The sequence below is a fragment of the Mustela putorius genome, unplaced genomic scaffold, assembly GCF_011764305.1.
Source record: "Mustela putorius furo isolate JIRA1106 unplaced genomic scaffold, ASM1176430v1.1 tig00000460_pilon_pilon_pilon, whole genome shotgun sequence".
NCBI lineage: Eukaryota > Metazoa > Chordata > Mammalia > Carnivora > Mustelidae > Mustela > Mustela putorius.
In genome coordinates, this window is record NW_025421389.1 from 22,058,165 (window position 1) to 22,085,129 (window position 26,965).

At 41.4% G+C, this 26,965-nt stretch overlaps 1 protein-coding gene across 2 annotated transcripts; it reads right to left on the reverse strand.

The window, feature by feature from the left end:
* Nucleotides 1-224: 224 nt before the first annotated feature.
* PAFAH1B2 (platelet activating factor acetylhydrolase 1b catalytic subunit 2) lies at nt 225-25,738 on the reverse strand. 2 transcript variants are annotated; one of them, XM_045080503.1, is made up of 6 exons: nt 25,532-25,738; nt 17,092-17,179; nt 10,772-10,861; nt 9,535-9,651; nt 7,573-7,695; nt 225-3,528 (listed from the first exon to the last, which is right to left on the reverse strand). In XM_045080503.1, the coding sequence occupies exons 2-6, from the start codon at nt 17,170-17,172 to the stop codon at nt 3,250-3,252; spliced, it is 690 nt and encodes a 229-aa protein (XP_044936438.1). In that variant the 5' UTR covers nt 17,173-17,179; nt 25,532-25,738; the 3' UTR covers nt 225-3,249. The 2 variants fall into 2 exon arrangements, with proteins under 2 accessions (XP_044936438.1, XP_004749958.1); XM_004749901.3 differs by having other exon boundaries at nt 25,572-25,737.
* Between the last annotated feature and the right edge of the window lie 1,227 nt (nt 25,739-26,965).

Below are 26,965 nucleotides of genomic sequence, written 5' to 3' on the forward strand. Positions count from 1 at the left end.
GAGGGTTCCCTGTATCTGCTCCTCCCATCCTTCCCTCCTTTAACCCTGAGATGTGGAGACAGTCAGCCCAGTACATTCAGTTCCCTGGAAAAGCGGCAGGATGTTCTAAGTACCCAATGTGCTTGTGATAAGGTTGGGGAGGGGGTGGGAGGGGTAGGCATCCCCTTCCCCCCCACCCACTGGAATCCAGACTCTGATAAAGGAGACAGAAAGACATAAGCAAGTTTGAGTGAAATGTTTACATTTATATTGAAATATGCACTAAAACAGAATGAGTTCTACTAGTCAATGAAACTTCGCCAAAGCAGAATCACAAACTTCTGTTGGGGAGGTCCAGTCAGCTAGCAGCAGTGATCCCCAAGCAGGAACACCAAGGAGAAGCCTGGGAGACCCCACTCCAAAAAGCCTCCTTTCAAGAGACCCCAACTCACTTCTCCCACATGCACCCACACAGATTTAGGAGCGTGGACATGCTCCTCATTTTCATATATTTTTAGTTTCTTCTTCACTGCAATAAATATAAAATTGGCAATGCTCATACACCACAGCACAGACAGTATTTCAGGCTTTAGCATACAACTGTAAACAGTGACTAGGTTTTTTTAAAAGTGTTTCTGTTTGTTAACAAGAGACAGAATTCTTAAGAGCAGGGCATGAGCTACTCAAGATTTGTTTTGCTGGGTAAAGGTTTTTCACAGAAGTTCTGGTTTAGAAAGATGCCTCCAACAGTCCAAAAAGACCCTAAAGTGGGCGCCAGACCACTGCCTGTGGCAGCCTAGGATACGGAGGTGGCAAAACACCAGGCCTTAGGTCATCCGTGGCAGGACATCCTCAACCTGCCACATTTACAATGCGTCCACAGAAATCCACAACCATCACTGGCTGCCGGCAACGTATCGGGAATGGATGGGCGAAGGAATGGAAATTTGCTCGGAGGGAGGATCAGAACACCTCTGCTAGCTGTCTGGAAAGTTGGCCCCTTAATCACAATGACAACTAGGACATTTCATTTGGACAGTGCATAACATTTAAATATACATGAAAGTATAAAGAGAGACATCCAAAGAGTAAGCATTAAGTTCTGTCACTGCAGCAAACAGGGATGTTGATCAAAGAAAAACAGATGGAACACTTTTTGCCTAAAGCAGTGCAAAGAAAGTGGGCAAGAAATGAAAGTGGACTCGGTATCTGCACATTAGCAATCGGGCAGATTTTATTTAAGAGGCTAGTGGTTCAAATACTATTGCTCGAATCGCTCTGGTAGGTATAAAATGTAGTAACACCCAAGGTTTACACACATAAGCAAAGGAGCCGAAGGTCAGCTCACCAAGGGCTATTTGATCCTTAGCCAAGAGGGAAGCCAGAAGCGCATGCCGCAGGAATAACCTAATGGGTTTGTCTGGGCGATACTCCCGCCCTCTGACAAATGGAAAAAGACCTGGATAAGATGGGTCTTCTCGCACACAAACTTCTCTGCCCTCCTTAGAACTATGCCTCAGCTAAGAAAAAACCTGTCTTGATAAACTCAAGACTCTGGGCTCCTAAAAACTGAGGGAACCTTAATGTGAGAAACGAGTCTAGTAAACATCACATGTACTTTGTCGTTAGTGAAGACATGATACATTCAGACACGTATTAAAAAAAAAAAAAAAAAGACTAAAAATAAGACAAAAAAATTCCTAGAAAGATGTTTCACAAGAAAAACATCAGCCCAAGTTCTATCCCTCTCCATGAGAAGTGGCTCCTAGCACAAATCAGCAACCCTTCCAACTCACCAAAGCACCAGCACTTGCCTTGCAAGCAGAACATCGGACATATGCCTTAGTCGCTGAACTTGAATGTTAAGCACAATCAGTGCACAGCACATTCTGATAGGCTACTCCAATACCCACCTGGTCCAGTTTAAAATATTTGTTTGTAGGTCCAGTTTGTATATATCCCATAGGTATACTAACAATGAACCATGTACTGTCCCACTGTTTCTGCTTGAAGCTCAAGCAAACCATTAAGGTCATAAAGAGCTCTCTTGAAAGAAATTTTCAAACCCTGAAAGTCAAACAAACCTAGTTCTTTTTCTCTAAAACGGTGGGATCAAGGCAGTATGCCTACTCTGAAGAGCGGCTCCATTTGCTTCCCCATGAAAAAAGGCCAAATTTTCCTGGACTGATATAATTTAAAAAACTAAGCCAATAAAAAAATAAAATATACATCCTAAGATACTATAAAACTCGAAATAATGTCAGGGCTTATGGAATGGGAAACAGAGTTCTGGTTGCCTTTTTTTTTTCTCTCTCCAAAAAAAGTGTAGCACATTTTGAGGGAAAAACAAACCAAACCAAACCAGAACTCCAAATGTGGACAGCACTACACCGACTACGCACAGAGCACCACACAAGAATGAGCTGCACATCAGTACTAGGATCATGAGAGTAAATGGCTGGGGACTTACATTTCCAGCAACAAAGCTCCTAGATCAAAAATGTGTTAAAAGCCTGTAATGTCAACAGGGACCCCCCCAAAAAACAAAGAGGGGATGAGGGGAAAGAGGGAGGAAAGGCTGCATGCATGGGTCTATTATAGACATGATATTCAGCAGCATAAAAATAATACCCTCCGTAGAGTCCCCCAAATGGGGCAAAACCTATCTTCCACTGCTAAACATGGGAAAGATTAAGAAAGTGGAACAAATTCACTTGTAACCATAGCATCTCCCATATCTGAATCACAAGCATGTTCGATCTGATGCTGTATGTTAAGAAAATGTTGTGAATACATAGGAGTAAAGCAAACTAAAAACACAGGGCTAAATTATTAACTTTAAAAACTGGTAAAGACATCTGTTTTAAAGCCAAGTTGGTGTGATCCTGATCGTTACTCTATATGACATAATCCATAGAAAGAAAAGCCAAGAAAAAAAAATCTTCATTTTGTTCAGTCCTTAGGCTCGATGTTGTCCTAGGAAAAACTGTGATAATTCAATGAGTATGTCACACATACAACTAAAAAAGTCCCCTTCTGATTTCAAATGAATTTAAACAACAATCTTCCTTGGCTAATTTGTCTCCTGTGTCAAACCAACCTTCTATGTACAGGACCAGTTTAAATCCCTCCTCCCCTTCAAACACTAGATATGAACATCCAGGAACATTCTACAATGCAAAGTGCCTTAGGAAAGAGAAGGATTCTGTAGTGCCAGTGATATAACTGATCTGAGGAAGCTGGGGTGCGAGTAACACTGATGGGAGCCAGTCAGGCGATGGTGGTTTGTTTCTCCTCCGGGGTTTCCTCCAATAACTGCATGATCAGTTCATGCAGGGGTTTGCAGATCTTCGCGTAGCCCCCTCCTGTGAGGTGCAGAAAATCAAACATGTCGTGGCAGGAGATGGCACCGTCCGAGTGCACGAAGCCCCCATCTGTGTCCAGGAGCTGGACGTTGGCGAGCTTCGGCAGGGAAACCTTGAGGAGCTGGTTCACCTTGGCATTCTTTTGCCTCAACGGGTTGGGCTTCTCACCTCGAGGTAACAAACCCTGGGGCAAAGCAGAGAAGAGCAGATGAGAAGAGTCGCTGGTTTTTCTCTCCTGACTTACCTGTGGTTTCCAAGATTCCTGGAAGGATTGCTGCATTAGACACTCTTGAAACTTGGATTTCTCAAACACTAGACCAGAAACTCTGGACTAGATGGGTTTTAGTGACAGTTCTTTGACCACTCCTCCTCCCGTCTCCTAACTGCTGGTATGCTTCAGGGTCTTGTCCTTGACCCACTGCTCGGCCCACTCTGAACGCTGTAGCCCAGAACCCAACTTCTCAAACTTCCCAAACTTCCTGAGGCACTCCCGACCTGACATGTCCAAAACCAATTCATCATCTCCGAGGCTATGCTCCTTCCACATTCTCTGTAGCAACTGACCATTCCGACATCCCGGCGTCTTTCACTTCACATACCTTATCTATTTACAATTAAACTACTCATCCTCAGTACTTTCCAAAACATTTCTGCCCCTTTCATTCCGGTAACACATGCTGCTCTGGCTTGGAAACTTATCACTATTCACTCAGTTAATGTTAAGTCTCCTGACTGGTCTTCCTACCTCCAGTGTGGTTGTCCCTTCAATTCATTCTCCACTCAGTCACCAGAATCATCTAGCTCCACTGCTGGCTGTATTTATGGATGCTACATGGAACCTGTCCTACTGTACATGAGAAACAGTGGGAGCACATGTGGTCTTGAACAATCAGAGCCACATAGTATCTGCTAGGATAAAACAGGTATTTCCTACATTCATTGTTAACTTACGTTAATTCTCTAACTTTCAGATAAATCCTGGGTCTGTCCTCCTATAGTTGATAAAGGTCCACCCTTATGTGGCAAGAGCAAGGCTTATCATCTCAAACTAGAAATGTCCTTTTATAGATGTTGACCCTATTATAAAATTACTGTCGAGAACCTTTCAATCAGTTTGTAACTAATGACAGCACACAAGTTATTCCTACGTAGGCAAAAAAATTTCTACCCATTTCTCCTACGGACTACGGTGAAGAGGTTTTATTTTAAAAAATAGATTTTCTGTGGGTATTCTACTGAAAGGGAAAAAAAAAGCTTTATGCCAAAGTAAATACTTGTTCACACATCCGCTTTTAATTTTTTTCAGCAAAAATGTTGGAAGCTTTACTACCACTTTATTATGTGATTGTGTAGTTCCAAATGAGAACTATGGATACTTATGACTCTGCTACCTTAGACCATCTCCTCTCATTGTTAAGCGCCTCAAGAATTCCACAGATGAAGTCAATCCACAACCCTCGTTTACATAACTGGTAAAGCACTGGGCTCTGGATCTAGCACTCACAAAGAACTGCCCTCCGTGATTCCGTATCTAAGTCTCGATGAGATGTGAGCAACCAGAAAGGATGACCAGTGAACAACATACACACACTCTGCTCCAAGAGTCAAAGCAATAAAAAAATGAGTAAACCTTAAGAACAGGGCACTGCACCTCTGATTTTCAAACAAGGACAATGTGTGTTTGCACTGCATTTTCCTTAATATGAAAATACCAAAGGTATACCATGTGATTTTTCCCAGTAATAATTAATTACTAAAATACTATCATGTTAAAAGAAACAAAAAGGAAAAATATCATGCCCCTAATCTCTTTACCAAAGGACTACAGCAAACCATTGATCAACATAGGTTTCAAGTGCACAGGCTCACATATTCCCAAATGTTTTTCAATAAATATAGTACTGTAAAAGTATTTTTTCTCCCTTATGGTTTTCTCAGTCACATTTTCTTTTTCCTAGCTTTGTTGTTGAGAATACTGTACATCATACACATAACATGCCACATATGTGTTAATCTACTGCTTATCAGGAGAGCTTCTGATTAGACTATCAGTAGTTAAATTTTAGAGTAAAAAGTTATACACAGATTTTCGACTGTATGGGGATCAGTGCCCTTCAAGGGTCATTTGTATTTTAAGTAATTCTAAATAAAATATACATATAGCTTAGTATTTGGACTTTCCACTTAAATGCGTCATAAATCTTGTTTCCACAGGGGCACCTGGGTGGCTCAGTGGGTTAAGCCACTGCTTTCAGCTCAGGTCATGATCCCAGGGTCCTCGGATCGAGCCCCGCATCGGGCTCTCTGCTCAGCAGGGAGCCTGCTTCCCCCTCTCTCTCTGTCTGCCTCTCTGCCTACTTGTGATCTCTGCCTGTCAAATAAATAAATAAAATCTTAAAAAAAAAATCTTGTTTCCACAAAATTCTCGTAACTGTCACTGGATCGTGGCTATTATGTTCAGTGACTTCTGCAATCATGCTCTCACAGAGTCATTTAGGGTACTGCTGATGTTTGGGTGTTGTAGAGAACACCAGTGTATATCAAATTTAAGTCTGGTTGAAACAAAGACTATTTATAGAGGATTTATTCGGCAACATTCATACAACAAATGTGTCCTAAGCAGCTCCAGTACCAGCCACTGTACCTCAGAGGTGGACTCATGACCACAACCCTTTCTGGAGTAATACTAGGGTATAAACACGTGCACTACATTAAATACCATGGAATAAAAAAATAAGCACTGGCACCAATAAGAAAAATCCAAACTCCTCTAGCAAGGCATACAAATCCCTACATAACTTGGCCATTGCCTTTTTCTCCTACCCATTCCAGCCTTGAACTTTGTTCAATGACAGCCCTAAAATTCTTCAAGCACCCCCCTTCACTTTCGCAACAAACACACACAAGTATAAGCCTTTTACCATTTTCCTCCCCTCCCTCTATCATGCCTTCTTTCCTTTCTCCATTTGTCTGGAGACCAACGAATTCTTTTAAAACTATAGTCAAACGATGGGGCACCTGGGTGGCTCAGTGGGTTAAAGCCTCTGCCTCTACTCAGGTCATGATCCCAGGGTCCTAGGATCAGCCCTGCATCGGGCTTTCTGCTCAGTGGGGAGCCTACTTCCCCCTCTCTCTCTGCCTGCCTTTCTGCCTACTTGTGATCTCTGTCAAATAAATAAATAAATAAATAAATAAAATCTTGTCAAGTGACAGCTTTTATGTCTAAAATCTACCTGTTCTCATAGGACGCTTGGGGCTCAGCTGGTTTAAGAATCCGAGTCTTGGTTTTGGCTCAGGTCATGATATCGGGGTCATAAGATCAAGCGCCACATCAGGATCCACACTCAGCACCAAGTCTGCTTGAGATTCATTCACCCTCCCTCTCTCTCCCTCACTCTGCTCCTCCCCGTGGAATGCACTCTCTCTGAATAAAATCTTAGAAGAAAAAAAACCCTATTTTTCCCTTAGTATACAGTATAATTACTCCCATTAGCATACAGTATGTTAATTCTCTCTTTATACTGCTGTGCCCATCTACCACTAGACTAGACTGTGTGCTCCTTGAGAGAGACAACGTCTTACCCATTTTTTGTATGTCCAGGACCCAGGACAGTGTCTTGGGTCTGATCCTCATGCTAACATCATCTCATTATAGAACTGAATACATATCAGATATCATTCAGAATTTAGTTTTGCTACAAATTATCTACAGGTAAACTTTCATACTGAAAGACAGCTATTATCTCTGAGACTATGAAGACTTAATGCTGTAATTCCACAAAGGGCAGCATTCTCTATTAGAAGTAAGACTATAAAGCACCCATTTTTTTGGCTAACAGAATCTCCAATGTTTTAGAGAATTCAGAAATTCTAATAAATATAACACCTTTAACATATTAACGGGGGGACCGAACAACACATCTAAGTTAATTCAAACCCAGTCTAATAAAAAGAGATTCAGGGCTAGGACAAGTCTCATAGCTAATTTTAAAAACTGTAAAACACGAAGGCTGAGACAACCACCTCTAAACAAGGATGAGCAGATAAAAGAGGACTCCCACAGCTGGTCTGGGAACACACAACAGGACATATCAGAGAAGAGCCTCTCAGGAGAATCACACACTGTTTCTACCTAAAGATTCTCTATACTCATGAGTGATCCTATTTCTAAAAACATTCCTGACCTGACTTGATGACATCAAAGACTACCGACCCGAAGACTACATACCAATACAATGATTTTGGCCTGCGGCTGCCTTGTATTAATAAGTTGGACGATGGCCTCGATTCCACCTGCTACTTCTTCTGCCGTGTTTTCATGGTTGTTTGTTCCTACCCAGACCACAATGACCTATAATTGAGGGAAGAAGAAAAAAGCGGGATGAGGGGTAAATAACCAAGAATAAAGGAATGTTTGGATATAAATCTAGTGTTCAGATACTATTGCTCATTCTTTAGATAAAAATCTCATTTCAAAAAACAAAAGAAGGAAAGGTGAACTTGTCAAATGGTAGGGATAACTTCAACTGAGCAGCCATCTTCAAACACTGACTTAGGCCTCATATATTTCAGGATAAATTCCAAGCAGATTAATTAAGAAGCAATAAAACTACACGAGGAGGAAACGACAAAATTCCTCCATCATTGTGGAACTGGAAGCTAATCCTTAAAATTCAGAACTTACACAAAAAAAGTAACAAATTCAACTGTGTAAAAATAAAAACTCTGCATCATGAAGAAAATATTTTAAAAAGGTGAAATCTAAGAAAGCCAGGGGAAAATATTTGCAACTCCTGCCATAGAAACTTCCTGACTTCCAGAAAAAAATAATGGAAGTACCCAAGAGAGTGTAATAGTATAAATAAACACACAGTTATACTGAAGAGTAGCTGGGGAGGAGGCTAGATGAAGTTTCAACAAGTTTTATTCCTTTAAAAAAAAAAAAATTAATTTATGAGGTGGCTGTCACCTAGAGACAGATCCCTTACTCTACAACCCAAAAAAGTAACTTTCTACCCTGTCACAAAAGAAAGGAACATGGACAAGTTTTTCTATTACAAAGGCCAAAAAATAGGGGTGCCTAGTTGCTAGTTGTCTCAGTCAGTACAGCATGGGACTCTTGATCTTGGGGCTGTGAGTTCAAGCCCCACATTGGATATTCAGATTACTTAAAATCGTAAAAAAGAAAAAGAAAAAAAGGTGGGGGGAACCTGGGTGGCTCAGCTGGTTAAGTGTCTGACTCTTGATTTTGACGCAGATCACAATCTCTGGGTCATGGGATCGAGCCCCATGTCACGCTCTGCACTCAGCATGAAGTCCACTTGACCCTCTCCCCTCTACTCCTCCCCCCACTTGCAGCAGTGCTCTAAATTAAAAAAAAAAAAAAAATCTTTTAAATGAATAAAAAAGTAATAAATTAAAAAAAAGGGGAGCCTGGGTGGTGGAATCCACTAAGCGCCCAGCTCTTGCTTTCAGCTCAGGTTACATTCTCGGTCATGAGTCCAAGGCCTGCATCGGGTTCAGCATGGAATCTGCTTGAGATTCTCTCTCCCTCTGCCCTTCCTGTTCATGCTCTCTCTCTAAAACGAATAAATCTTTTTAAAAAACAAAAAACAAAAAAATTTTTTAAAGGCAAAAAATAACATACTTTCAACAAAGCAAAAGATTATCCACAGTGTGCCAACTCAGGACATTTATGATGTGTTAAGGTAATGGGTACACATTTATGAACATCTGTTCACATCTGATTCAAATTTTCTTCAGAAAAACTTGGGAGGCCTTGATTACTAATTTGTCTGGATGGTTAAATAGCTCTAAAATTTCTTCCTGAAGTGAATCATGGCACTGCCACCGTGGCCACGTCTGAGCAGATTCCCCCTGGTGTTGCATTCATGTCTACAAAACAGCATGCCGCATGAGCATCAGATCCCTTCCTATAGCTGAAGAAGAGCATTACTGACAACTACAAATACAACCTAAGCAAGCAGTACGCTGATTTTTTAATACCTCTATGCAATGTTCGTAAGCAAGGACAAAAATATCATTGACGTTAAGGGGGCACAAAGCAAAGACGGTAGCAAAATAATGTTTTAAAGAAGCAATCTGTTTTTATTAGCAGTTTCAGACAATTTAACTACATGCAAAAGACTCAAGATTAAAGATATTCTTTAAAACATTAGTTTCATTTCACCTTAGGTTTAATATTCTCCAGTTCTCCATTCTTTAGTCTCCACAAAACATGTCTTGTTGTATCTCCCCCAATTCCAAAATTCAGTGCATGAAGTGGGGAGAAAAGCTCTCGCCATATCTAAAAAGAGAAAAACTGGCTTTATTTAACTGAGTGGGAAATGAAATTCCTCCACTGTGATGTGTTTGTGAGGCACCTGAAAGAATGACTTTCATTTTCGATATCCAAATGTCATGCTGCAAATTGTGAGCAACTCGGTGTTTGCAGGGCTCTGAGGATGGCACTGTATCACTAAGTTCTTTCTGTGATTATTTTTTAATATATTTTTTAATTAATTTTTTAAGTAGGTTCCATGCCCAGTGTGGAGCCCAAAGTGGGGCTGGAACTCACAATTATGAGATTTAAGACCCGGGATCCAGAGTCAGATGCTTAACCAAGCCATCCAGGTGCCCCTCTATCACTCAGTTCTTAATGCAGCCTTTGACCTCAGCTCAATACTGGAGTCACAGTCCTTCCTGATGCCCCTTAGGAGGTCCCAGCATTTATACTCAAGGTGCCAACTCAGTAAGCTCTCCCTTCCCTTTACTCACACATTAAAATGAATTTGGTGAAGTAGAACCATGAGATGAAAAAATCTAGCACTGGAGCCAGAAAGGAATCAACCTGCCTTTTCCTTTAAATTGCCCTTAGAAGTGTGCAAATCTTAAAAAAGCTCCCCACAAAAATACACAAAATAAGGGGCACCTGGGTGGCTGAGTCAGTTAAGTGTCTGTCTGTTGGTCATGATCTGAGGATCATGGGATCGAGCTCTGCACTCAGTGTGGAGTCTGCCTGGGACTCTCTCTCTGTTCCCCTCCAACCCTCCCTCTCCCCTACATTCTCTATTAAATAAATAAATAAAATTTTTAAAAAATACACAAAATAAGAAAATGTAAAACATATTTAAGACTTGAGAATCATGACCAGGACAAGTTAAAGTAAATAAATGTAACAGGGAAGCTTCTTGGAAACCAATGCAAAAAAAGGGAGCCAGAAACAATTCTAAATTTTTTGTCTCATCACGCTTGGTGGCACAAAGAATCCCGTTATGCAGGTCTGACCTCCCTCACACTCTGAACTAGACCTTCTCTAAAGTGTCGTGAATAAGCCTATAGATTAAGCTCAGAGTCAAAGTCTGTTGGCGATGAATGGATCTACCTTAGTAGCCAAGACCCACCCCCACCTCTTCTTCCACCTTTACCTCGTACTGCTGCATTAACTGCACCATGGAATCCCCCACAAACAGTACATCAGGCTCTTTGTCTTTACAGTCCAGGACAAATCTGTTGTGCTGGTTTGAAAAAGGAAAAAAAACATTAGAAACTGGCATTTCGTTCTTGGTGAGAGGTCTTGGTCTAGAAAGAGCAGTTGTCCAACCAGTTACTCTGTTGTTAAACATTCTACTTATTTTGTCTGAAATGAACTGCTGGGACTTTCTTCCATCTTTTCTACACTGATCATTCTAATATGCTCAAGGAAACTGAAACCAGAATAGAAACAAACATTTAACATGTATTTTAGTTTATCTTTTCCTCAAACTTTTTAAAAGGTAATTTCAGACACACAGAAAAGCCACAGTACAATGAACATCTGTATATCCTCTGCTGTATTCAACAGTAACATTCTCCCACATTTGCTTTATCTGCTTGTTTGCTGAACCATCTGAAGGTAAGCGGCAAATGCTGTGTGGTTCTTCACCCTTAAATATTTCAGCATGAGTAAGGACAGTCTCCTATAAAACCACAAAACTATTACCACATCTAAGACAATGAACAATCATCCTGAAATATTCAGTTTCTATTCCATTTTTCCAGTTGTTCCAAGAGCTGGGTAAAATACTCTTTTTTGAAAGTAGGAACCAATTAAGAATCATGTATCTTATCTGGATATATTTAACATGGCCTTTGAAAATGCCTATTCGCCTCCAACTGTGAGACAATGGCAAAGAAGGAGTCAAGCCTTTCTCTTAAATTACTACTATTTCAATAAGTATTTTTAAACTGAAGAGATAAAGTGGGCATGAATACAACTACAGCTGTGAGCAGGAACACTTCCACACTTTTCCTCCCCACATTAGTACTATAGTGCCAACTACCTCTTAATACCAGTAAAACAGTTCACAGTTCTAGAAGGTCATGGAATTTAAGCTCTGCTATTCTACAGGTCCTGGTACTCTGTTTTCTTTTTAAGTATAAAAGTAGGTACAGTAATTTTAGAAAAATAGATTAAAACAAAACACTTAGAATTCTACCATCTTAACCCAGTAACTACCATTTGGGAGTATTTTCCTCTTGCCATTTTTCCACAGGCCTTCCCACCTTTTCTTTATTATTTTTTTTTAATTTTTAAAATATTTTCTTGAAGATTTTATTTATTTATTTGACAGACAGAGATCACAAGTAGGTAGAGCGGCAGGCAGAGAGAGAGAGGAGGAAACAGGCTCCCCGCTGAGAAGAGAGCCCGATGTGGGGCTCGGTCCCAGGACCCTGGGATGACCTGAGCTGAAGGCAGAGGCTTTAACCCACTGAGCCACCCAAGTGCCCCTCCTCACCTTTTCTTTAAATAGTTGACTATGTGTACCTCCTTCTGTCCAGCTTTGTGGACAGAACAGCCTATGTTCAAATTCTAGCTTGTCTACTTTCTAGTTCAGAAAACATATAACTAGTATCACCCTTAAAAAAAACTTCTGAAAAATATCAAATGTACACAAAAGAACAGCAGGAAATATTATCACTTCAAAACTTCTTTTAATCATGACAGTTTTTAACATTTTGTTTTGAAATAACTTTAGACCTACAGAAGAGTTGCAAAGACAGTACAGTATTCCCATGTACATTTCACTCAGCTTCCTTCAATGTTAACATCTTAGCTTACTTGGGCGGGGGCACTTGGCTGGCTTAGCCAGCAGAGCATGGGACCCTCCATTTCAAAGTTGTAAGTCTGAGCCCTGCATTGGGTATAGAGATTACTTAAAATAATTTTTTTTTTTTAAGATTTTATTTATTTATTCGACAAAGAGAGAGACAGCGAGAGAGGGAATACAAGCCGGGGGAGTGCGAGAGGGAACAGTAGTCTTCCTGCTAAGCCGGGAACCCGGTGCGGGGCTTGATCCCAGGATCATGACCTGAGCCGAAGGCAGAAGCTTAACAACTGAACCACCCAGGCGCCCCTAAAATAAAAATCTTAAAAAAAAAATAGTTTACTCAGATCTCACCAATTTTTCCTCTATGTCCTTTTTCCTATTCCCAGGACCAATTCAGAATACCACATGGCATTTGGTCTACATGTCCCCTTGGTGTCTTCCATCATGGGACAGTTTTTTGGTCCTTCCCTGTATTTCATGTCATTGACAGGTTTAGTACCAGTCAGGTGTTTTGTAGCATTTCCCTCAATTTGGGTCTGTCTGATATTTTGTCATGAACAGATTGATGTGACGAATTATTCTGGAAGACTACCATGGAGGTGATGTGTGTGCCCTTGCTGTATCGTATCAGAGGTAAATACATGATATCAACATGATTTATTACTGGTGGATGTTAACACTGACCATTTGGTTAAGGGGGTGTTTGCTAGAATTCTCCACTATCTGTTATTTTTCCCTTCCATACTGTATTTGTTAGGAATAAGACATAAGGAGTGCCTGGGTGGCTCAGTCAGTTGAGTGTCTGCCTTTGGTTCAGATCATGATCCCAGGGTCCTGGGATAGAGCCCCACATGGAGCTCCCTGCTCAGCAGGGAGTCTGCTTCTCCCTCTGCTTGCTGCTCCCCCTGCTTGTGTTCTCTCTCTCTCTGTCAAATAAATAAATAAAATCTTAAAAAAAAAAAAAAGAAAAAAAAGACACTAAATCCAGCTCTCACTCGTGGGGGAATTAATATATTCTACCTTCTGGAAGGAGGGGATATCAAAAAATATGTGATTATATGTTAAAACCACCAAGGTAATTTTCAGGGGGATATTTTTGAGGCTAGGCAAATATACTCTCTCTCCTTAAAGGTGGCTTACTAATTTTAGTATTCACCGACGGACCTTCCCTACAGTGATCATTACCATGGTGTTCTAGTGAGGGGTTTCTTTTCCCTCCCTTCTTCTGTATTTATTTATTTTTAAAAGATTTTATTTTTGGGTGCCTGGGTAGCTCAGTGGGTTAAGCTGCTGCCTTCGGCTCAGGCCATGATCTCAGGGTCCTAGGATCGAGTCCCACATCGGGCTCTCTGCTCAGCAGGGAGCCTGCTTCCCTCTCTCTCTCTCTGCCTCTCTACCTACTTGTGATCTCTCTCTGTCAAATAAATAAATAAAATCTTAAAAAAAAAAAGATTTTATTTCTAAGTAACCTCTACACCCAATGTGGGGCTGGCTCGAACTCACAATCCCAAGATCAAGAGTAGCACACTCTACCAACTAAGCCAGCCAGGTGCCCCTACATTAATTAAAATTAGTCTCTTTCCCCCTGTTTATCCAACCATTTATTTATAGCAAAATGGATTTGTGAATATTTACTTTATCCTTTGGGTTATAAACCAATAATATGATTTATTATGTTGCTCAAACTGTCCAATTTTGCATCTGGGTGCTCTTTCGGGTTGGCCTCAAGGGGTCAAAGTGAGTATCATCAATGAGACAAGCCAGCCAGTATCTCATGACTTCTATGAGATGTACTATGGACACTTCACTTCTGTGATATTCCTACCATACATCTGTTTTTTCTTTTCTTTTTTGGGTAGTTGCTCTCTTGCACTACAAGATGCTATGTGTTCATCTTTTATTTCCTTTACGCTAGCTATAGATGCAATCATTTCTCCAAGTAGCCCTGGTTCCTTTCATTGGACCAAAGAAACCAAGATCTGAGCATGTATTTTATTATTTAGTAAAGTTACCCTTCTATACGGGTTAAAAAGAAACTTTTTTTTAATATTCCTGTTTTTCTTCCATTTGACTATTTTTTCCAGTCAATGCTAATTTAAAGCCTGCTAATTTATGTCAGTAACAACAGAGACACCTAGTTTTAGTTTTAACTTTTAATAAAGTTATAAATGGCCTAAATGCACCTAATTGGTATCTTCCTATATAGCAAAATATATAATTTAAAGAGAAGAGGCAGTGGCTCAGTTGGTTGGACGACTGCCTTCGGCTCAGGTCATGATCCCGGAGTCCCGGGATCGAGTCCCGCATCGGGCTCCCAGCTCCATGGGGAGTCTGCTTCTCCCTCTGACCTTCTCCTCGCTCATGCTCTCTCTCACTATCTCTCTCTCTCAAATAAATAAATAAATAAAAATCTTTATAAAAATAAATAAATAAATAATAAAAAACATACGGAGGAAAAAAACTATGCTTTTAACATGTATGATACACTGCAGAAAAATACATTCAAAAACATACTATTTACAAAAAGCTTAAAAGCATGCAAAACTACTATATATACAGTTTAGAAATTTTATATACATAGTATGTAAGCATGTGAAAAAAAAAAAACACCAAATTTAGGATACTGGTTTGGGGGTGGGGAGGTGGGAAAAGGAAAATGATCAGTAAGGAGTATACACAGGACATTGATTCTATTAGCAATGTTTTTTTTTTTAGGATGAGTGGTAAATACACAGATGGTTAGTGGATTTCATAATACTTTTTTTTTGGGGGGGGAGGATTTTATTTATTTATTTGACAGACAGAGATCACAAGTAGGCAGAGAGGCAGGCAGAGAGATAGAGAAGGAGGCTTCCGGCTGAGCAGAGAGCCCGATGTGGGGCTTGATCCCAGAATTCTGCGATCATGACCCAAGCCAAGGCAGAGAGGCTCAACCCACTGAGCCACCCAGGCTCCCCTTCATAATACTTTTTAAGATATAAATGAACTGGGGTGCTTGGGTGGTTCAATCAGTTAGGAGTCTGCCTTTGGCTCAGGGATCGAGCCTGCATCGGACTCCCTGTTCAGCAGGGTGCCTGCTTCTCCCTCTCCCTCTGCCTGCCACTCCCGTTTGTGCAAGCTCTCTCTCTGTCAAATAAATGAGTAAAATCCTAAAAATATATATATATATATAAACAAACTAGGAATATTAAGAATAACCATGCAGTTGATCCATACAAGAAAAGTAAAAAAAAAAAAAAAAAGTACTAACTACCACTCAAAGTAAGCTAGTTGACAGACTGATTTTTAAGTCTGGAAAGACAAAAATGAAAGAACTATACAACTAGTACAGTTGTATAACCACAGAGTAAAAACAAAATCACTAAATACTAAAATGCAAAACTCTGGGTACATAAAATCATACAGAACTTGTTATTCCAAAGAGGAAATATGGTTGGAAACCCACAGGGGAAGGTTAAATATAGTTATGGTTAAATGGTAACAGCTTATTAAAAGGCAGCTAATAATAAAAGAGGACATGGTGCTAAAGAACAATGGAACACATCAAGAAGACACAGGAGCCGCCCTGACAGGATTCCCACTTGCTAAACCTGGGATAGCATGACCTTCAAAATTACAATGGGTTCTATAAGCCCACTGGGAAGAATAAGAACCCAGGAGTCCATACCATAATAAATAAGATCTGGTTTAGGCCAACAACATCTTAATCAAGTGACCAAAGTTAACATCATCAATGAGAAAAACCAACATCAGGTACTTTCTATGTGGTACACTGAGGACATCACTTCACTGATATCCTGCCAAAAATGTGTAATCTGAATCTTGATTAGGAGGAAAGTGGTAAACCCAAATTGAAGAATATTCCGCAAAACAAATGGCCTATATTCCAAACTGTCAGTGTCATGAAAAACAAAGGCTAAGATACATTTCACAGTAAAGGAGAATAAAGAGACAGGACAATGCAATGCAATGTGTGGTCCTAGACTGGAAGGAAAACTGACATACAAACATTGGGACAAATGGAGAAATGTGAACATGGCATAATATCAATGTTAAGTTTCCTGATTTAGTAACTACTCTGTAGTTGTGGAAGAAAATGTCCTTATTCTTGGAAAACACACTGAAATATTTAGGGGTGAAGGGGCAGGATGACTGCAACTTCCTCTCAAATGGTTCAGGAAACACTGAATGTTGGTGTGTAGACATCCAAGTAGATACAGACAGAACATTTAGGCCGATGGGGCGAAACAATAACTGGCAGGACCGGATGAAGAATACAGGGAGTTCTTCCTAAAATTTTTGCAGTATTTGTATAATTCTGAAATTACTTCAAAATTTAAAATGTTTACAAAAATGTGTAATCTGAATCTTGGTACTTACATTAACACTGTTAATGTAAGTACTGGCAGGACCGTGTTAAAAGATAACACTGTTATCTTTTAAGATGAACAGGGGGCAATGACTACGCTTTCAAAATATTCCTCTGGTGCAGCATCAGTCTGGTGACTATGTACAACATTAGCATAACATTAGATTTTTATTTAAAGTGATGATTCTTATCGACCATAAAAAATGTACTCTTGTGGATTTGGCCAAAAGACTCTAGAAAACTGAAGAGACTCCTCTCGGGTGAGTAATACATAGGCACTTCCCTTTACCTGAGACATCCACCTGTCATCTCCTTGAATATCTTCTGCTGCATGTGGGATAGCTGCTGGGTTTGAGTCTCCTTGGCTCATTCTATACCTGAGGGGACAAATGTCGACATCACGTTTCATTCATCAACAGGAATGTTTATTCGTTACCCCTTAAATGCTACATGTTAAGTTTTAAATAGTAATTTAAGTCTCATTGTAGTTTTGCCTAGAAATGAAACAACTGGAGTTGATTTTCAGTAAACATGAGTTCTAGGACATGACTACTTAAGTCCCGTGAATATCAAGAAGCATTCCGAAACTTCTAGAGAGGTTTGAATATCATTTAGGAATAGTGCATTACACTGAAAAAATCTGCTCCAAGTATATACTTTACATCTACATTAATTTTTCATGATTACATGTTAATGTAAGTACCAAACGACACAAGGGATTAGACACTTAAGGGTTCAATGAAAACTGTATTAGGGCCTCTTACGCTGTTTCAGTTAGACACTGGAAAATTGCTACAGCCATGAACAGAGTCCACTGGTTACTAAATATCACACAAGTAACTATTACAGATTGTGACAAAACCAGCCATAGGCTTTGGAACTGGCTTTTGACAAATGCTTACTAGGTATTTTATTTTTGACAGGTATCCATTAAGAAAATGTTATTAATGACTGAGCCCAAATATAGAATCTGACAGTAAAGGAGTAAGCAAAATTCAGAAAACCTAGATATGCTAATCTAGAAAGACAATGACACCAGACTGTTTTCAATCAACTCTGGAGAACACATACTACAGACATCAGGCTCAAGAAATCACTTGACATATACAAAGGATGATGAAAAACAGAAAAACATCTGGGGTTTTGTGGTGTAAAGAAAAGCGGACCACTCCCTTTCTTTCCCTTGCTATCATCTAACAGAGCTAAGCTTTCTCTGAAAGAGGATTGAGTTCTATTCATTCAGTAAGTATTTACTGAGTAAACAAAACATGCTAGATTGCCAAAGCAGTAATTTTTGAGAATCAGAAAGTAACAAAGCTCGAAATGTGAAAACAGACCTTCATTCATGAAAAATACATTACAGAAGCAAACCCATGTTTTAACACTAACTATGCAAACCAATTAGTTCCACTCTAAATGCATTAGGTCTAAGAAAATTAAGCTTAGGGTTAAGCCTGTATCTAACTGGAAATGTAAAACACCATCCATACCCTGTGTACAGGTCTTCCTCAACTTACATTAGGGATTACATCTGGATAAATCCATTGTAAGTTGAAAATATCCTAAATCAGGGCACCTGGGGCTCAGTCGGTTAAGTGTCGCACTTTAGATTTCAGCTCAGGTTGTGATCTCAGGGTCCTGAGACTGAATGAACCCTGTGTGGGCTCCAGGATCAGCAGAGTTGGCCTGAGATTCTCTCCTACTCCCTCTGTCCCTCTCCCCACTTGCATGCTCTTTTTCTAAAATATAAATAAGTATATCTAGAAAAAAAGAAAGAAAAATCCCAAATCAAAAACACATTTAATATGCCTAACCTACCAAATAGTATAAACTAGCTTACCTGAAACGTGCTCAAAACACTTACATTAGTCTACAACTGGGCAGCATCATCTAACACAAAAACCTATTTCACAACAGAGCACTGAATATCTCACAGAACTTACTGAAGACCGTAATGGACATGAGAATCAGAACAGCTGTCCCTGTATTGGATGTTCACCCTCATGGTCACGTAACTGAGTGGGAGCTTTGGCTCACTGCTACTGCCCCGCATCACCAGAGGACCTTACCGCATTTCCCTAACCCAGGAAAAGATCAAACTTCCAAACCCTGTCCAAGGCATGTAGAATGGGGGACCATCTGGCCTAGGTGTGGGGGTGGGTGGCGTGTGGGGTGGGTGTCTTTATGATAATCACCTGTGACTGACAAAGAATAACCAGCTCCTAAAAGTAAGGATTTAAGTTTCCTGGCTAGCTTTCTATAAAAGACCAACCCCAAAGGCCCTCCTTGGCAACCCTGTCCAGACCCCTCTCACTTTTCAGAGCTTTTCCTGTATCTTCACTTAATAAACTTCTATGGCTTTACTCCCAGCAACCCCCCCACAAAAGATCAAACTTCAAAAGTGAAATATGGTTTCCACTGAATGCACACAGTATTTACACCATTGTAAAGTCAAAATGTCATTAAATAGAACCATTATTAAGTCGGGGACCATCTCTGTCTGTATGTATTTCTTTAGATTACTAAAATTTGCAACTATCAGAAAATAATAGCCATCTGAAGGGCTATATATGCCATGTTTTATAAGTACCACTTCCAATCCTTGCAAAACGAAAAAAAAAACGAGGCTCAGATATTTTAGCTAATTTGTGCGGTAAGTGAACGAAGTCAGTTTTGCTTGACCCCAGTAACAACACATCTGGCCCCCTAATCACAAAGCAATGCATGCTGACTCCCTAAAAGTTCTTATATCTAACCGCTTCACCCAAACAACATAAACTACCTGGAGCTAAAAACATCATATAAAATACAAGGATTGGGAAGAACCACAAGATGAATTTGTATAGCTCCAATCAGATTATGGTTATCTGGTTGAGGCTTCATTGCCTGAGAAAAGTAAGGGAAAATTAAAAGATTTTCCTAAAGGAAAAAGAAAAAAATGACTACAGGGGATTAAAACAGTCACACAGAAACACTGAACTTTGGGGGCACGTGGGTGGCTTGGTCACTTAACGGTCTGCCTCCAGCTCAGGTCATGATCCCCAGGTCCTGGAACAGAGCCCCAAGTCATGCTCCCTGCCCTGCGGGGAGCCTGCTCCTTCCTCTCCTCTTGTGCTCTCCCTCACTATGTCTGTCTGTCTGTCTCTCTCAAATAAATAAATAAATAATAAAATCTTATTTTAAGATTTATTTATTTGTGAGAGAGAGTGCATGCACACACAGGGAGAGCAAGAGAGAAAATTCAGCAGAGTTCCTGCTGAGCTCAGAGCCCACTTGGGGCTCAATCTCATGCCCCTGAGACCATGAACCTGAGCAGAAACCAAGAGTCAGACCCTTAATCAACTGGGACACTCAGGGACCCTGCTTTTGTTTTTAAACTAAGAAAACATTCTGTATGTTCTATACAAAAGTTTCTTTGGATCTAAGTTCAATCCTAGATCGAAGTCTGGCTATTCAGGTTAAATCTGACATGGTGCTTAATAGTAGTTTTAATTTAAAAAAATTTTTTTTTAAAGATTTTATTTATTTATTTGACAGAGAGAGAGATCACAAATAGGCAGAGAGGCAGGCAGAGAGAGAGAGAAGAGGAAGCAGGCTCCCTGCCGAGCAGAGAGCCTGATGCGGGACTCGATCCCAGGACTCTGACAGAGATCATGACCTGAGCCGAAGGCAGAGGCTTAACCCACTGAGCCACCCAGGCGCCCCAGTAGATTTAATTTTAAAAAAAGCTTTCTTTACTGCTGTTCAAGCAGCTGTATTAGCCTTAAGACAGAAAAGGGGCAAAGAAGTTTTCCTACTTTATGGATTTCAAAATTACATATATAAGAAACAGAGCAACAAACAACTTCACTTTCCACTAATTCAAAAGGCTATTTCCTAAAATTTTAAATAGTTTTCTTTCCCTTTTTTAAAAGGGGGGAAAGGCAGAGGGAAAGGAGGAGAATCTTTTTTTTTAATTAATTTATTTTTTAAAATATTTATTTATTTGACAGAGAGAGAGAGAGAGAAAGTGGGAGAAGGGGTGAAGGGAAAGGGGAGAGAGAGAATCTCAAGGAGACTCCCTGCTGAGCAGGGAACCCCACCTGGGCTGGATCCCAGGACCATGAGATCATGACCTGAGCTGAAACCAAGAGTTGGATGCTCAACCCACTGAGCCACCCAGGCATCCCTTAATTTTGAAAAACCCAACTACTTCATTAGTTTGCTTTCATTTGTTTTCCTGCCTGGAGAGACTCTTAACATATTTGGTATTTCTGAGGTAAAAGTTAACTGACACAAAATCAACTGAGAGACCACTACTGAGATAGAGAAAAATAATCTCTCCTCTCACTATATGAATATAGAACTGAAACTACTGTTCCTGGGGATTGTTGTTAAAGAACAAGAAAGAGTGACATACTACAAATATAAGGGACCTTCATTATCTCTCACCACTTAAAAGATAAAATGTGGGCACTTCAACTTCATTTCAGTTCTTGGGATACAATATTCAATAAATACAATAAATAATTAAAAAAATTTTTTTTTTTGGGGCGCCTGGGTGGCTCAGTGGGTTGGGCCACTGCCTTCGGCTCGGGTCATGATCTCAGGGTCCTGGGATCGAGTCCCGCATCGGGCTCTCTGCTCAGCGGAGAGCCTGCTTCCCTCTCTCTCTCTCTGGCTGCCTCTCCGTCTACTTGTGATTTCTCTCTGTCAAATTAATAAATAAAATCTTTAAAAAAAAAAAAAAAAAAATTTTTTTTTTTATTTGACAGACAAGAGATCACAAGTAGGCAGAGAGGCAGGCAGAGAGAGAGGGGGAAGCAGGCTCCCCACTGAGCAGAGAGCCCGATGCGATGCGGGGCTCAATCTCAGAATCCTGGGATCGTGACCTGAGTCAAAGACAGAGGCTTTAACCCACTGAGCCACCCAGGTGCCCCACAATATTCAGACCTTGAAAAGCTTAAAGAATTTTGACAAACTGGAGGGTGTCTAGAGGAAAGGAGTCAAGCTGGTAAGAAACTGAAAGCCTGTCATATTAGAAACAGCTAAATGAAATAGGCATGTTTATAATCTGTAGGAAAACTGGTTAGGGAAGAGGAAGATAAGAGATAAATGTCGAACTATCTGAAGATTGCTGGGAAGAGATATTAAACTTATTTTGCACGTCCCCAAATAGGAAAGTAGGGCCAGTGGACAGAATGTGCAGTTAGATAAATTTCTAACAAGTATGACTACAAAATGACACCGCCTGTCTCTCACAATAGATTCCCCCAATGGAGAGTCAAAGGGAGGCAAGGTGAACACCAACAAGAAAGCATAAAGTGAACTAAAGCAAATGAGTAAAGACTGGTCCAGATTGGCGGTGCCCAAACATCTTTAATATTCTAGAATCTTTTTGAAGTGTGTCCTATTATATATTTACTTACAAAGTAAGTATATACTTTGTATATACTTACAAAGTAAATATATGAGTTACTGTTAATTTATACATTAAATATTAATAAAGTTTACTCTTTTCTTTTACATAAAAAAATAAATGTAAAAAGAAGTTCTAAATTATTTCCTGTATTCCAATGATTCATCTTCTGTAACCCCCAGGGAGTGCACATACTCTACTTTCAAGACCAATGGTCTATTTAATTTCTAAAATCTTTCTGGATCTAGGATTCAATTTACTAACATGGATTTTCAAACTTCCTCCAACAGGTAAATAACTGTTGTAAAATAATAATCACAATTAAAATTAAGAACTTACTATTTACAAGACACTGTGCTAAGTGCTTTATTTTTTAATTGATTTTACTTATTTGACAGAGAGAGAGAGAGAGACACCTCACACAAGCTGAGAGAGCAGCAGATAGAGGGAGAGAGAGAATCAGGCTCCCAGCTGAGCAGGGAGTCCGACCTGGGGCTGGATCGTGGGGGTTCACGACCTGAGCGAGGGTGGGCAGACACCTAACTGACTGAACCACCCAGGCACCCCAGCGCTTTGTTATTTTAATAAAATTGAAGCTCAGTGGGATTTAAAGAATCTGCTCCATGATAGGGAGAGCTGAAACTGGAACTCAGAGTGATAGACTTCTAAAGCCTATCATTCTTGAGCAAAGGATGTTAAGACTCTATATAGAAAAGACATGATAAATTCTCATTTACTAATTTGATTCACTTATACACCTTATCATTACTAACCAAATTTAATGGCATCCTGATACGCTGAGCAAAACACTTTCATATAGGTACTAAACTTCTTCATGGGCAAAATGAAGAAACAGGGACAGAAACAGAGAGAAAAGATGTCACTTATCAGAGGCTACCAGGCAGACAGAATTGAGAGAAGACTGCAAAATATTCCCAATTAGGTAGTCTTTTTTTTTTTTTCCCTAAACTATGAATACAAGGTCATCCTTCCTCCTCAACAAGGGCAAAGTATCTGAGCACAAATTTGTTTCTTTGGGCCTTCAGACACTTGGATTTTGTATTGTTTTGCTAAATCAAATTCTCACAATACAAAGTAGCTTTCAGTTTTACTGATGACTATGGCTTGGTAACATCCTAGAAGAGCAAGTAAAGAAAAACTGAGCCATGAGCCCATGCAGTCTCCTACGAACAAAGCTGGAAATGCATAATCTAGCGATCTATGCATTTAGAAGATTCAAATTTGGGAGTCAAATAAAGTAAACTGCTATATTCTTTATAAGAGAAAATGAAGACTGAATCAGGAGCTATCCAGAGTACAGACTGTGATAGGACACACAAACCTGAATGATTTTGGGTTTCCTGCCTCAGAGCAATACCATACACAACAGTATTGGTAACGGTGAGCCTGTAATCAGAAACATAATAAAAAAAAGTACCAACAGGGAGGTGGATTCTGATTCCCATCTCACCTTCCCGATTCATAATAATCCCTTTGGGGGGGATTATTTTAAGTCACTAACTTCTGATCACAAACGGCAGGTTCAGTTAGAGAAACCAAGTAGAATGGAGATAAAGGTCTGAAGACCAAAAGTTTTGTTAATTTACCAGGAGAGACTATTCCAGGAAATCTTTAATTGTCCATTAAAATATAAATTCTTCGGAAAAATGAGCAACTTGCACATTTCCCAACCTTCCTATATTTTCTATCTTCCTTCTGCCTTAACTAGGACTGTGACAGAGAGCACCAGAATTTCCAGATACTTATACCAGTATGTGGTGTAGCTGGTGTAGCGTGTTTAATCAGAAACCAGTTCCAACAACAAAGAAATATAAATTCTCAAGCTCAGCTGGATCTTTAGTTTAACCAGGAAACGGAGAAGAAAAGTTGCACCAAGAATTAAAAGATTTAGACTGTGTCCACTCTGACCCAAGATTCTTCATTCTGTTTCAGAGGGAGTTGGCAGGCTTATTCTGAAAGGGAAAAAAGCCTCATCCAGAATGCCCTGCCTCAGTGGGCTGGTGGGTGGGTCCAGGGGTTCCAGCACATCCATAATTTATTATCAAATGCCCGCCCAAGCCAACAAATTAAAGCACAATGATTTCCTACTCCTCCCCTGCTCCCCCACAAGGAGGCAACCTTTATATCAGAACAATGTGCCCAGGAGAATCTAAAGACCCAAGGCTTATCCGGGCAAAGCTGTATTCAAATGCTCAGGAGAGACAATACTCTATTTTTTGCTCCTCCTTTCTCCACACCTTTATCCCCCTCGCCCCAATTTAAAACTGTACAAAATGAGATCCTAGAGTGGGTGCAGATGACCTTCCCTTTCTCTGCAGGCGCTCTAAAAAAGAAGCCAGAGCTTGAAGTGTTTGCTTTTCTTAAGGTTTGTGCTTCTATCATGGAAAACAACGCAGGCTTGAGAGCTATGAGAAGCAGAACAGTGAGTCACCATGCAACGGGTATATCGCGAACCTGCAGGCCAGAAAGTCTCGATCTGGTATGGTGAATGGCCATGGACGGACCTGGTAAAAAGCACCTGCGAAAATCTGTCCATTGGCCTTTTTAAGCAGCTGGTTGACCTTGGGCAAATCTTCAACCCTGTCTGGGCCTCGTCCCTAAAATGAGGTGCTGGACTACACGGCCCTCTAAGAAACAATCCCTTCGGAGCCGTGACAGTCTGCGGGTTTTTGAACACAGTAGACGAAACGGAGAAGTTTCTAAAGAGTTGAAAATTTTCAACAAAAGGGGAGGAAAAAGTGCCCAGTCAACAAACCCCCGAGTAACGGGTCTGGGCCCGCGTTAAAGGCCTCTCCGGTAGGGGGAACGGGAAGGGAGGGTCAGAGGTTTGGGCGCGGGGATGGAGGGAAGAGGCAACAGCTGAGACAGGAGGCAGAAGAGTTGCTACAAACGGGGCTGGAGGCGGCGAACCGCCGGCCACAGCGAGATCGGGTGCCGAGAGGCCTGTTCCAGGGGGGTGGGCCGGGGAGGGACGGCCGCCCCGCCGCCCCGCCACCCTAGTCCTCCTCCGAACCCCTCCCCCGGGAAAGGCGGGTGGAGACCGCGGCTAGCGGCCCAGCCCAGTGGGCAGGTTTGGGGGTGGGGTGCCAGTGGGAGGCTCTAAGGGGGGCGGCGAGCGGTCCGGGGGGTGCCGGGGACAGCGCGGGCGATGGGAAAGCTGCGCAGGGCCGCGAAGAAGGCGCGCGCGCGCGAGGGCCCCGAAGGGTCGGCGGGGAGGGGGGAGGTGGCGCGGGGGAGGGGCCCGCACAGTGGGGGAGGGGAGGTCGCGGGCCTCTCACAATAACAAATCGCAGGCCCTTCCGACCCCCACCTCTAAGCCGCCGGTTTCCCGCGACCCTGGCTGCACTCACTCAGGCAGAGGGTCCGTGCGGGCCCCAAGCGGCTGCGGCGTCGGCGGGTGGCGCGTCTGTCGCTCGCTCAGTCCCGGCGGCCCCGCTCCGGCGCGTCCCTCCTCGGGCCCCAACACCAGCAGCAGCGCCCCCACTTCCGGTTCCCCTGCCACTCAAGCAAATGGCTTCCGGAAGTCCCGCCTCATCCTGCGCGGCCTCCGCGTGGCTCCTCGCTGCCCGCCTTCCCTATCTGCGGGCACTCGCTGCAGGCGCGCAGGTGCCTTGCCACGCCCCGCGAGGTTCTCCGCATTGTTCTCTGTCCTGACCTCTTTTTGCACAGTCTGCGTGAAGTGCAAACTATCTTTCGTCCAGCTGCATCCTTCAATCCTGCGTGAATGTCACCGCGGAGTGGAGGTGGCATTCGGGACAATGTGGCATGACCTCACACTGACGCCATTCCTCTCTCACCCAGCCAACCTGGCTCCTTTTCTCCACCCCTTGGAATAAACCAGATTGCTGCAACTGGGAGGGAAATAGGGCCCCAAGGTTAATGAGACAGTCTGTTACATTATGAGTGGAATTTCTGTTTCTGTGATGAATGCACGGATGTGGGGGCACCGCCTCTTAAGGTGATATAGGGGGCTGGCGAGTCCTTTCCTTAACAACCCATCCAGTTTAAGGGAAGACACACATGTACAAAGTCAACACTAAAAAAAGAGTACTTGCTAAATGCTATATTAATGCGGGACCTATAAGAGTAGAGAAGGAGGGCGAAAGATGGACGCAGACTTAGGGCAGCGAGAGGTTTGGTAGAACACAGCCCTGAGCTGGCCCTTTAAGGCTGGACATGGACAGACCTCATTCAGACCCATGCCAGGTAGTAGGTAGAGCCTTCCAGCGCTCTGAAATGACAGGGGGGGGGGCAACGGGATACACGGTAATTTTCTGACAAAACCTGTTACAAATACTATAAAAATCAAGATATATCAAATTGTTTTCCAGCTTGCCTGTGCTGTCAAGTGATACTACATTTAATTGCGTCCTTCTATAGCACGATTTTTCCATTGCTAATTTACCTTGGAATTTTCTTGCAGATGTTCACACACTGTATGGCACACCAGTAAGTGCTCAGTAAATGTTTGCTGTTTTAAGGGTTATATTGAAAAGAATTCATGTTTGGGGAACTCAAGAGGCAGCCCCGGAATATGTTGATAACAGAAGAGAAACAGCTTGAATTATTCTCAGGGGATAAATCCACAGAATCTGGCATTTCCCCAATTGTAACACTCAACATATTTTAATGTAATTACTACTTTAATACTCTGTCTTCACTACTATAGTGTGAGCTCTTAGGGAGCAGGGACTGTGTTCTTTGAATTCCCAGCACCTGGCACGGTGCCTCATTCACAGTAGGT